At 48.2% G+C, this 13,397-nt stretch overlaps 1 protein-coding gene across 2 annotated transcripts in view; it reads right to left on the bottom strand.

Moving 5' to 3' along the window:
* Window positions 1-13,397, bottom strand: part of Sdk1 (sidekick cell adhesion molecule 1) — an 892,505-nt gene that overhangs the window by 71,748 nt on the left and 807,360 nt on the right. For both annotated transcript variants that reach the window (XM_063234098.1, XM_063234100.1), the window contains 4 exons: window positions 12,788-12,982; window positions 10,279-10,480; window positions 4,924-5,027; window positions 2,181-2,251 (listed from right to left, as the gene is read on the bottom strand). In XM_063234098.1, coding sequence (XP_063090168.1) covers window positions 2,181-2,251; window positions 4,924-5,027; window positions 10,279-10,480; window positions 12,788-12,982 — 572 coding nt within the window. The remainder of the gene's footprint in view (window positions 1-2,180; window positions 2,252-4,923; window positions 5,028-10,278; window positions 10,481-12,787; window positions 12,983-13,397) is intronic.

The raw sequence follows: 13,397 nt of genomic DNA, 5'->3' as shown, positions 1-13,397 counted from the left end.
ACTAAGAAGAATCAGACTTGACAGGCTGCAGTGGAGGAGGCATTTAATGGGGCTGAGCCTTGAAATTACTGCCAGTGTTTGCATTTTTCAACAAATTACTGAAGAAACAAAGGTTTACAGGTGAAACATTTCATTGGGAATGCAAATCTATATTTAAACCCAGTTTCATTTCCTTTGTTCTGTTGGCTCTGATTTAGCAAATTACTCATAATTTCAGTTGTACCTCAACTGTCTGGCAGTTGACAGGCATTCATTCCTATAATACAGCACATTGACCACCTCCTGCTCTGGACTTTTTGCAGTTAGTTTGTTCCAGTGGGCTTGAAGAGGACAGCTGATGGACACATGTGCCAAGTTCCTCTGGTGTTGCTTTCAGATCTTCCAGCAGCAATGGAAGTGCTTGATGTGCACTGTTGGAAGCAGGATGCCACAGCTGACTGTGATTCACGGTCACTGACCTGGAGAGGTCAACCTGTTGTGCCTTGAGTATTGGCTGCTTTTAGAGAGAGGAGCTTACCTTGTGATTGGCAGACCAACAGCCATGTCTACAAAGAAAATGCTAATTTTTGAATGGAACTTAACACAGTACAAAAGCCCAATCTTCTTTCAGTTGATCACATTCATGGAAGGTGGGAGACACAAGTGCTTGGCACCTTGAATTTCCATTTTGAGTGTTTCCTACCTCATGGCACAGGAATTGGGGCCCAAAGGGGACTGTTGGTATGATGGCCTGGAATAATCAGAGACTGTGGTCTTTAAAATCTTCTGTTTCTAAAGCAGGGATCTAGAGGTAGAGAGGCCTCTTATAGTTACAGTGGTACTGGGGAGATGAAAGCCAGGTCCTTTGTCATTTTGCTAGGGGCTTCCAGGCACATAGTGGTGGATGGGAGTCCAGGCTGTGTGTCCCTGTTCCCATCCAATTCTGTACTCCACAATAAACCTAGAAGAGATTTAATTCATGGCAGCAAATTTTCAGGTTTGCCAGGAGATGTTTAGAAATGTCTTCCTGTCACTCTGAGAAGTTTCTGCCTTCTCAAGAGAAGACACGAGGTCACAGAAAGGAGGTGAAGAAGGGCCACATGATTTCATTAATGTTCAGAGGAGATGACATGTTCTTGGCAGAAACTTGGTTTACTGAAGTCAAACAAGTGGCAGTCACAAGTTTCATTGAGTTGATCTCTACGAAATGGCCATCTCTGTCCTTGGCTGTGGTGTCATTTACTAGGTTTCAGTCTAGTACTGACACCAACAAGTGACAACCTTGCTAGGAAAGCAGAACTGTTAGGAATCAGCAGTTGCAAGCAGGATAATTACATACTTCTGTCATGAGGTTTCTCCAGCTCCTACCAGGTCTCCTGACTTGGTTCCTTCCCCTCAGCTATGGCCCTGGCCTTCAGGTGCTCCAGAAAGGCTGCTGAGGCAGCTTGGTCCTCTTTGGGACCTGAGAAACACTCCCTTAGGATGAATTCCTTGAAAGCCTTGTGCTCCTTGGCATCTCTGCTCCCAGACCAGGGACCAGCTCTTGTATACAGATTCCGGTCCTCATTCCTGAGGTGGGCCCCTCTGTTATCGGTATCTGTTTACTAACCCTCCAGTCAGTAAATATGACCCAGAACTGGGAATAAGTGCAGAGAGGGCAGCATGTCCTTTCAATGCTGCACTGGAGCATTTGTCACAGAACACAGAGGATGGCCCAGTACCAGGGATATATGGCTTGTCTACTTCAGTGTTCCCTGGAGATTAAAGACTCACACTTTGCAAAAATACACACAATCCTGTTGCCATTCTATGTAGCAGTGGGTAACCTCTCTAGGCAAATAGGTAACTGCAGGTGAACTGACTCCCCTGGAGGACATTGGGAAGAGAGGACTAGCATCCTATACAGGCTCACAAGCATCCAATCCTGGAATGCCTAACCCGGTCCTGGCATCCTACCCGCCTGCCTACCCTGAGGAGTCCAGGATATGTTTATTCTGTCTTTGCACTGTGGTCATAGCTGTAGCATTCAGGAAATAACTATGACATATTTCCCTTTTACTTGCCAGCTAAGTAGGCTGTATCACTGCTCTGCTCACATGATTGGTGTAAGTGTGGCTTGTGTCCAAGTCCAGCCAACTTGGATGAAAGGGGTCAGAGATTAAGAGTGTATTGTGTAAACTTCTAGGGTCCCCAGATCTTACCTGCCACTGGATCAGCACAGAGGAAGTGGTGTGCGGTGTAGCAGAGACAGACCCTGGAGGCTCTCCTGGAACTGAAGCACAGAAGCAGGGTTAGAATGGCCTGGGGGCCACCCCAGCTATGTGAGGGGTGATCAGTCCTGCCCCTCCTCCCCATGGGCAGCCTTCTTGCCTTTTTGAAGAGCTCCCGAAGGTGGCCAATTATAAAAAGCATGGCCACAAGCATTGCCCTCACCTTTGCTCTTCACAGTGACTTCAATTGAGTCTGACCTCTCCTCTCCCTGGTGGACCAGCTAAGGGCTGTTCACTCCACCTACAGGCACCTGGGAGCTCCCTATAGTTCCAGAACTTTGAGAAGTGGTGGAACTACATCATTTTTTAAAAGTCTTAGGTCAGAATTGATTCTGAGCAGGATAGATGGTCACATCAGGTATGTTTGAATTCTAATAGGGCTGTTGGGAAAGGGAGCTGACTTGGGTAAGGCTGCCCATGGCAAAAGGCAGTGGGTCATGGTATAGGAACCCAGGCAGTTCTGATCAACCTCTTTGGAGGTTGGTTTGACCTCTGCTCAAGGCTGAGCCCTGCCTTCTTATCAAAGCAAAATCTTCATCATCTAATATATCAGAGGATTTCTTTGACTCATGCTATGTATGTCCCCTTCTAAATTAATGCAGCCCTCTTTTGGGAACTGAATTGATTTCTTCAGGTCTGCCTGGATGGAAGGTCCTAGAAGAGGCCTGATAGTCTATGTCTGATAACTACCCCCTGAGCTGAGTCTGACGGAGGGTATCCCACACTCCCATGTGAGTGCTTGTCCAAAATGCCAGGGTCACTATTCTGTGATTCTCCTCTAGACATGTGATCCCCTTTGTCTCCCCATCACCATTTACTTCCCCTTCCCCTCCAAAGTCCAGGCCTCATTTGAGCCTCCTGCTGGTCTGTCTCAGGTGAGCCTTGGTTTAGCTTTCCTGAGAGCCCTTCACATCAGATCTCAGTTACAGGGCAGGGGAATAAGAACCACCCTAATAAAAAATGTTTATCAGTAAACCATCCAAGCAGGCTCAAAGGACCCTCCTCACCTAGCACAGGTTGGGTCACATAGCCTGCAGCCTGTCAATCTCCACTGACAGCAGGAGACAGTACAGCACAAATACAATGCAAATCCTCCGCAAAGGGAAACTGCACCTCTTAGAAAAAGAAGATGATGAGATAGGTGCATCAAAAGCACTGATTTGAATATCAAAGGATTAAGAAAGGCCTCAGGATCCTGAAGAGTCTTTTGAATAGATTTTCAGAAAGACCTATCCCTCAGGTCACAAGGGAGCTGTTGCATCTCATGCTCACAGGGTTTGTCAGAGATAACACAACAATAAAAGCTGCTTGTTGTGTGTCTTTCTACTTAATTCTAAGAATTACTGAGAGGTTGCAAATATTACCTCAGTTGTGTTAAATGTGAGATTAAAGTGAAGGTATTTGCAGTTTGGGTCAGGACTCAAGTTGCAAAGCTGACCTTCTCTTGTGGGGAGTGCCAGGTTGGTCTCACTGTAAGTGGATTGATTGGAGGATAGGAGTTTGGCCTATGTGCAGCCTCACCCTGGGTGAAGCTGTTTGCCTCCCTTTTGATTTTCCTATTGGCCCGCCGTGAGGTCTCTGAGGTTGACACGGCCCTTGGCAAAGCTGAGCCAGTGAGGCATGCCTGGCCCTACCATTTAGCTTCCCCTGTGTGCTAACAAACTCCCAGGATCATAGAGCCAGGGAAATAATTTGGGCATTCATTGATGCTGGAGTCACAAAATTATTTGTCGAGGCAGGTCCTGACTTTTGCAAGGACTTGGCCAGTCAGGGGCCTCCATGAGCCTGGAAGACCCCTCTGTTAGGGCACAAACCAGCAGATTCGGTGCACTGAGAGAGTCTCTGAGTATAGCTGAGACACTGAACATGGCTCCCTCCACCTCTGAGCTGGTCTCTCAGGTCTTGTGAGGCCCTGGGTGGCAGCAACTGAACTTAAAAGTTCTAAAAAGAGCAGAACCAAAGATGTGAGGTCATGGGGTGAAGCCAGCTGGAAGCTACTCTATTTGAAAATTGTTCCACTGGTGTGTTAAATGGAAAAGACAGTGCTTTGGTCTGGCTTAGGGAATTGTTATAAAGCACTGTTGGGTGAACTAAGTGCTTAGACTGTGGGTTGGAGCTGCCTGCTGCAAAATATCCATCCTTTTCTGTCCCATGGGTGGGTTACACAGCCTGACATGTCTGATGTAACTGTCTCCTGGGCTCACTGAAGCCTGGCAGCATTGGGTCATAGGAAATTACAATGAATCTTCAGATCCAGCGGCTCTGAGGTAGGATGGGGATTTAAAATCCACCTGGTACTTTGAGGGGCTCTGCCTTCCATCACTTACCCATGCTGTTCTCAAATGCAGTGCTCATGGATGAGAAAAATGGGGGAAGCCTCTCAAACCCAGCTACCCACTGACATTTATTTTTAATGACCCTATCAGTTATTCAATTTCTGGGATGCTAATGGACACAGGGGTTTTGGAAGACAATCAAAGAAAGTTTCATTCCATTTGGAAGCCCTTGATGCCTTGATTTACAATCGCGGGGTGTGTGGAAATACTCTAAGCTGTCTGTTACTAATGGGATTCTGCTGCTTGCCACCTCCCTGGTGACCTCTTTCTTCCTGGCTCTGGATGAAAGTGGGGCCCCTCATAGGAGCAAGTCGGGGGCTTTAGGGCTGCTCGCTCACCATCCTGCAGTGTCGTGACCGCCTCAGTCTCTGAACTAAAGTTGCTGTCTCCAATGTCATTGGTAGCTTTCAAGCGCAGCTTGTAGGAGGTGAAGGGTCTCAGCCTAAAGAGGAAAGAAGACACATGGCTTTGGGGGACCTGGCATCCTGCCTTGCCCTCATGTTCCCAGTGAACTGTGGCAGTGAGACAGAGACCACTATGGGGACAAAGGTGAGGGGCATTCCTGGGTCTCAAGTCAGACGTGTTTCCCATTAATGGCACATGCTCTTCCCTTTGCCTTTGCTCTCCCAAATAATCTTATCACTCTCAAAACCCAGATGTATCATTAAAGCCCAGGTGCCCTCACCATAGTATCTCCAGAATAAGCCAGATGAGAAAATGATGCTATTGAGGTCACCATAGAGGGACAGAAAACAGACACACTCCTGGGCCCTTAACCCATTACTCATAAAAAGCATGATTTATGTTTTTTTCTGAGGCAGTCAGGAACTTAACAGCTGCTTTTGGTAAAAGACAGTTAACTCTTCATTTGGACCTACAGATGCCCAATGGGTAAGAATCAGGATAAATCCTGGCATCTCTACCTTCACTTTACATTTGTTTCTTTTATCACCTTCAAACTTTGAGTCAGATTGCTGCTCAGCTCTACACGAGGGCAGGTTAATCACTTAAGGAAGCTCTTAGTCTCAAATGTACCTAACCTATCTCATCCCCCATCAAGACTGAAAATACCAAGATAAGAGATTTTGAGATTTCTCTACTGTCCATGTGGGTCTAGAGAAACTAGAGGTTCTGGTCATTGTCCCAGAAGCTGCTGTCCCTTTGGACTCCAGCAGAGCCTTGCAGAGCTGAGCCTGCCTCCCCTCACCAAGCAGGAGCAACCATCTTTTGGAAACCAGATTGTGCCTCAAATGCCAAGAACTTCTCTGGAGTCACCTTGCAGAATAAGAACCAAGGTAATAAATGATCAACCAGACCCTAGACCACCTGAACCATCCTATAAAAAGCTGGTCCTTTTCCTTTGTTGATGGGATACTTTAATCTTCTCCATCTGCTCTGTGGTCCCTGTTGAAGGAAGAAATAGATGTGGATGATGGTGCTGGGCTTTGCAGCACTGGGCCTATGAGTCTGTCACATGGTGGATGTTCCAGACAAAACTTGGGGTGCATTTAGCAGTGTGTAGTGCTGGGTGTTACTATGGGCTAATGGTTTGGGGACTGGGGTCACATTGCATGTTCTTCAAGGACACTCTTTCTCTACTCTCTACTCTCTCTACACTCTCTCATGTGGGCACACGGTGGTGCACAGTGCACCATTCATCAGGTGGCTGGATTAATTGGCCTGGCTCTGAGACAGACGGGGCTGATGCAAAAGAAAGCAGAAGGAGACTGGAGTCCTGCCAGCTCATTTCATCCACTGATATGAGGCAAACCCTCTCAGCAGGAAACTGCACTAGCTCCCTGAAAACAGGCAACGATGACTGAGAGGTCACTCAGGCAAGTAGCACCTCATGGGCCAGATGAGATGTGTCATGATGATGATGGTGGCCCCTGTCCTGATCATCAGCCTCCCTGGGTCTGGGTCAACTCAGTAGCATCTGCACAGGCTCCCTCATTTCCCTCCACCTTTTCAAGTTCCCCTCGGACTTGGACTACTGTCTGAATTCCTGGCCCTGATACCTTCAGCCCACCCCACTGTCCCCTGCCATATGCTTTCTCATGGCAAAAAAAAGACTTCAGAGATGACTAAGGCACAAACAATACCAGAACTTTCAACTTCAACCCTTCCAGTTGCCCCAGATTCTGTTTTCATCCTGGACATCTCAAGCCTGTATTTTGAAGTTGGCCAAGAAGAATTCAGAGTCTGGCTCTGCTAATAACCTAGGGAATGCATTTTTTAAATGGCCTTTACACAGAGCTACATTCCCAGCCCTTTTAACATTTTTTAAATTTTTGAGACAAGGCTTCACTAAACTCACTAAGATGCCCAAGGAGGGGCTTGAACTTGCAATCCTTCTGTCTCAGCCTTCCAAAGTGCCTGGCCCACTTCATTTCTATGTGTCTCACTTCATTCACCATAAAAATGGAGATAACGGCACCTCAACATCTATTCTTAAGAGGGCTGTTATATAAATTGAATTATAAGCCCAATCTCGTGGAGTCCATGGGATCTTGTCACACAGAAGGGAATTACTAAATGGTCCTTCTTTTCTCTGTCTTCCTGCAGTCTTTCCTGCCCCTATTGTTTTTGTTCTCTCCTGGGAAGTCATGATACAGGATGCAGCACCCTCCCTGCATCCCGCCCTGCCCCTGCTCTTTCCACATTACGTAAGCCTTGCTCTTCTACTTGGAAACTGGATGGATTTAAAACAATTTTGAGAAGACACCTGCTACCTGACTCTTACCATCCAAAACTCAGGGAATGAGGATGCTCACTACCCAAACTTTCTTCCAAACCCTTGTGCTCCTGAGGTGTGCCCTGCCCTGGCCTGGAATCACACCCAGTGTGGTACGGAATGCATGTGAGCATGGGGTGAGCCCCGGCTGGCAGTGTACCTCCCTCAGAGTGCCACACAGAGCCTTGTTAGTAAAGGTGAGCCTGTATTGTGCATTCATTTTGGTGACAACATATGTATGAGTCTGAGACATTTAAAAGCTAACCACTACCTCTTTTATTCATTTATTTTGAAGGCTTGAAATGATTAAGAGTTCATCATTTACATCACCAAGAACAAAGAATATGGAACCCATATGTAATATTCTTGAACCAATTCACTTGATTTTTAAATGTCTATGTTTTTAAAGATTCCAGGGAAGAAGAAATTTGGACTCTGATGGAGCAAGGATTGGCAAGTTGGCTTTAGCCAAGTCCCATGTTTCACAGGGTGCTCCTCTTCCAGCCTTTCTGCTGCAATCCATCCATTGCACTATTCCTGCTGGAGATTCGGGGAAGAACAGAGTGCACCAGATGCACAACCATCCCAGGACCCTTGGTCATTGTTCACCCCAAAGTCAAAGCGATTCCCTCTTCCTTGCTGCAGTTCCTGTGGGAGGTTCTCAGGCTTAATCTACCTTCTCCCTGTGGCCTGGCCCTTGGCCAGCCAACACACTCACAACTCCTGGATCTAGATAGCTGTACACTCCATGTTTTAGGCCATTTATAGAAGTCACCTGAGTGGTGAAGGTAAAGCGGCTGCTAGTGCTACAAAATAATGCTTCCTCAGGATTCCGCCTGTGACATGTTTTCTATTGACAGATGGAATAGACATCTGTCCTAGTTCTGGCCCATTAGGAAATTGACAATGGCCTCCTTGCCACCAAATTAAACTGTCCTAAAACACAGACCTCTTCTTTATAACACCAAGTCCCAAGTGCACAATTAGTCTCTATGATCTTAGAAGGCTCCAGTTACAGTGGCTGGGTCTCTTTTGTTTCTTTCTTTCTGGTGGTAACAAAAAGGAGTGAAATCATTTACTCAATGGGACATTGATAATTCAGCTCAGCACCCAGGGTAATCCAGCCTGGCTTGTTAAGGAAGGTGGAGCATGCCTGGCCATGGTCACTGGACCTCTAGGGCCAAGTCAAGAGAAGCCTGGGGCTCAGGTGGGTGGTACTGTAGCCAGGGATGCTCCTCTCTACAGGGCTGGGGACTATATTTGGGCTCCAGGGCTGTTCCTCAAGAGTCAGCAGGATGCTGGCAGGAACTCAGAGGACAGTCTGGCATTCTATATGGCCTTTTTTGTTGCTGCCTATTTTCTGGAGTCATGATGAGGACAGTCTGGGACTCAGGGGTAGAAGGTATTATTGATGCTTCCTCCAGTCCTGGCTTGGCAAGCTGTGGCCTTGTGACTGATGGATGAGGAATAGAGCTGCCATCCATAGGCTTTTCATGTGGTTGTTCAGGAAGATCATGGCTGAGAGATGTTGAGCTGCGAATGTCCTGGCTTTTTCCTACATCATGGCCCCTTGCAACTCAGCTGCCAGAGATGCTTGGTATCCTTCAAGAGTCGAAAACACAGGCCCAGAAAATGTGAAAGACACAGAAGACTGGGGAACTATTTTGTCCACTTGGAGAAACTGAAGCTTGGCATGTAAGATATCTTTTATAAGATCTCTTCCCTAACCTCTTCCTCTATAAATAGGAATGCTACAATTCTGGGCTGCATTTCCATAGGGTTATTATGGATGCCATGGAGCAACCTCTGAGAAGGTTTTGCAGTTGACAGAAGGTGGACCCTTGCTCATGGTTTTGCTCTGCTCAGTGTCAGAAAGTATAGCAATAAATGATTCATAAGTTTTAAACACTTACACAGCATGTTGTATTGTTGTAATTGTTCTACTTTGTTATTAGTTAATGCTTCTAGTTTATACTCTCAGGTCTATGTGTCTGAGAAAGCATAGTATTTAGAGAGCTCTTGACTATCTGTGGTTTTAGGCTTCTGTGGACCATCCTGGAACATCTGTCTGCACTATGGACAAAGGGGAACCCCTATATAATGATAAGGTGATGACAGTGACAGTGATGATGATGATAATGACAGAAATGAAGTTCTAATAAACAGCTTTAACCATCTGGAAGCCACCTGACCACAACTGAAATACCTCTGAGGTGCCCATGAAAGGGGACACTATTCCTCACTGGCATATGCTGGTAAAGGCTCTGTTCCTGGAGCCCTGCCCACACCCTTCAGGGCCAGCTTGGTAACATATGCCGAGTGCCTGGGTGGCTCCTGGTGAGACCAGAGGCCAAGACCTTTGCTGGGACTGAAAAAGCCTGCTTGAATCGGGCCACTGACTTATCCTCTCCCATCCTGTTTGTTCTATTCTGAAGGGAGCTGTGACAGGCCATGTGAGCTCATGGGTCCATGCACACAGAGCTATGCTCCCACTGAGTTGGTGAACACAGGACTGAAGGAGTGTGTGTGTGTGTGTGTGTGTGTGTGTGACCACTCTGGTCTTGTGGCCTGGGCTCTCCCAGCTCCTCATCAGCCATTACCAATCCAGGTCAGTGTTCATACTTGGGTGGGGTGTGCTTTTTCTCTGCTGCTTTGGGAGAAAATACAGAAAGATGGGCTCTTCTTCACCTTTTCCTCAGTGCCCATATCTGGTACCAGCTCAGGAGAGACAAGGACATCTGAGCCCACTAGGCCAGGCTCAGCACCTCATCTTTGCCATGCCAATTCTGGTACCCATGTATGCAAACCAGCTGTGCAGAGCATGCCAGCAAGGCCAGTTAGGAGGGCCTGGGGTCCCTGGCATGGAATGTTACCAGGGGTGGGGGTGGTTTGCTGGGTGTCTCCATGTCGACATTGACACTGACTCCTGCTGCTGTGGCAGAGCCTGATCCCTTAGTACCTTTCCACGGCGCAAGCTGTAGCATCATGGCTGATGGATGAAGAGTAGGTCTGCCACTCGCCCCCAGGCAGCTCTCGCACCTGCACGGTGAAGTAACGGATGGGAGAGGCCCCATCACTGCCTGGGACCCACTGGAGCTGGAGGCTACGTGCAGTCACTTCTGCCTGGGGTACCTGGAGCTCTCTGGGGGGCGCTGGCCGCTCTGCAAGCAAAGAGGGCAGACAGAGAGGCATGAGAGAGACTGCTTTCTGTGTGTCCAGCTGCCCCTGTGACCATGGGCTGCATGGGAGTCAGACCCTAAAAGGTGAGGTCTCAGCTCAGAGAGGACAACTGTCTCCCAGCTGACTTTGGCCGTGCTGGCTTGGATCTTCTGGAGACCCTGCAGGCTCTTGCAGCAGAGGTGATAATCACACAGGCCTCTGCCTTTCCTGTCATGTGCTAGGGTCTGAATGACAGATGGCATCACAAGCTCAGGGCTCTTCCCAGGACTTCTGCTTCTTTTGTACTCTCTGGCCCACACTCTGCTACCATTAACACCAAACCCTCCCTCCCTGGGGGCCAGCCCAAGTTGCAACACAAGAACCTTGAGCCACTTATGAGGGGGGTGGTTGTCCTGTCTGCAGCACTGGGACTAGGTTGCAGGGTACAAGATGCACAGGATTGGCCTGGTCTTAAGTGAGTAACACTGACCTGTCACTGTGCCCCTGTACCCCATTGATTTTAACCAGAGAGGCTCCACAGAGGGAGGAATAATTGTTTAATTGTTTATCATGAAGATTATTGATTCTGATTAAAATGTGTGGGGTGTAATAAAGCAGCAATTGATCGTGGGCCCTGCAGTGATGGGTCTGTGAGAAGTACTTCGATCTACCCTAATCAGCAGTCTGTGCCACCCAATTTCTCCTGGAACCTTTCCTCTGCTCCCAAGCCTCCTTCAGACACACACCAACTAGAAGGTCTCTCAGCTCCTTGTCGCTGAGCCACAGACAGAGATTGCCTGGGCCTGCTGGGAAATCTAAACTCCCAGAGAAGCAGGTGCTCCAGAGGAGAGGGGGTGCAGGTTGGGGGGCTATAGGCACTGCCTTCAGAGCAGGCAGGTGTGGGCCAGCTGTACTTCTCCAGCCACAGAAGGGTATGTGTATTTCCACTTGGAACTGACTTAGTTCAAACCTTTCATTGCCCGACAGGCCTTGGGGCTGGCTGTACAGGCTCATCTTAAACCCAGTGGTCATGCAGTGCCTATGCAGGGGCTCATCTTAGAGAGCACTGGTTTCCTGAGATTTGCTGTGAGATCCAGAGAAGCAGATAGAGGTGACCATATCCAATAAGGTGACCAGAATATGGTGGGTGTTCAGTGTGGTGTTCTTCCCTTCTAGATTTAAGGCCATAGCTGTTTTCCAAGTGCTCTGAGTTCAACCCTTCATTCCCTAAAATTGTATATTCTAGATCTCATAATAAAAAATAGTCATGGTGAGAGGCTGAGAGATGAGGATCTCACATTCAGGCCCAGCCCGGGCAACTTAGTGAGACCCTGTTTCAAAACTTAAAAAGAACTAGGGATGGAGCTCAGTGCAAAGAGGCCTTGGGTTCAATTATAGTCCCACAAATTTTTTTTAAAAACACTCAGAAACATGGAAGTAACTACCTTTCACATTTGTTGAGCACTTACATCATTCCAGCCTTGCTCCCAGGATGCCCCGATGCCAACATGGACAGCTGCTCAGGCATCTTAGGCACTATGATGATTGCTCCACACCAGGCTGCAGTTTTGTACTATGATACAGAGTGGGTGGGAGCTGTCCAAGGTCTCACACCTCCAAGTGCTGTTTCCCAGCAGCCAATGGAATCCACCTCTGCCCTGATGTCACCATGCACAGTTTGTGCTGCTAGGCAGGCTCTGGAGCAAGGCCTGAGCTGTGGGCAGGAGCCCAGGGACAGGAGCCACTGCAGACACTGGGTGGACCTGGCCTTGTGGTCGGGCCTGAACCTCACCTCCACAGGATGTGAACTGGCAGATCACTAAATCTGTCTAGCTGCTGCTCCTGTGAGACTGCAGTGAGAAAGAACCAAGACACTGCACCCCACAAAACTGGTCCCTGTGACAGTCACAGAGGGCAGCTAAACAGAAGACATCTCCTAAGTACCTGCTCCCTGGACACACAGCTTTGAACATCTGAGAGAGGTGCATGGATTTGGAAAGCTTATAGTCATGTGATTGTGCAACCCTGGCACACTTACACAACCTGACTGAGCCATGCTTCTCATCTTTAAGCCTGGGTAATCTCACCTGTCTGAGAGAGGAGGAAGTGGCTAAAGGTTGTGCTATGTAGATAATGATACAACATGATAAGGTGGTCAGCTCAGTGTCTTGCTCAGTGGGTCTTTTCTGTGTTTCTGAGGGAAGTCCCAGGCTTCTCTGTGGACCAGAGACTCCAACATGGCAACCACATGTCCTTCACCACCTCCTTTTGTCCCTGCCATGACATTAGATTTGGGCGGAAGGGCTTACCTCTCTTCTCGGTGGTGATGACTGTGGCCTCCAGTGGCTCCCCCCAGCCCTGCCTTGTCTTGGCTGAGAGCCTAAAGACATATGCAGACTCTGGGGCCAGCTCGGTGGCTGTGAACTGTCGCACAGTGGCGCCAACCTCCACGGTGGTAAATGTGTGTGGGCGGCTGCTGGCCAGGCGATAGGCGATCTGGTATCCTGTGGGTGAGGCAGGGCAGAGAGATACAAGGAGACTGCTCAGCCAGTCCTTGGGATTCAGGTCTGCCTGCCACCCCATAATGACTTCTGGATTAGAGACTTAAACACAGCAGCAGGATAGGATGCACAGAAAGGCAAATCACACTTAGGGTGATACGTGAAGGGCCTCAAAGCATAATCTCCCGGGAAACTTGTCTCACTCTTCATATGTCATGGAAACAAGATGTGAAAACAGTTTCATCTTTCCCAAGGCTGCCACTAGAGTCCTGTCTTTGCTCCTGCTGCAGGGTAGGCTGCGGCTTTTCTGTTCCCTCGTTCCCTTGCCGATGAGGTAACGGTTCCTTTCTCTTCTGGGCAGGACATGGCAGTGCCAGCCCTCAGCAAGTCCTTTAAAATTTGCCAATCACAATGTAGC

The sequence above is a fragment of the Cavia porcellus genome, unplaced genomic scaffold, assembly GCF_034190915.1.
Source record: "Cavia porcellus strain 051 isolate PalLab524CR breed Dunkin Hartley unplaced genomic scaffold, mCavPor4.1 scaffold_23, whole genome shotgun sequence".
Taxonomy (NCBI): Eukaryota; Metazoa; Chordata; class Mammalia; order Rodentia; family Caviidae; genus Cavia; species Cavia porcellus.
Note: the sequence above shows the minus strand (reverse complement) of the source record. Positions and strands in the feature narration are given on the sequence as shown.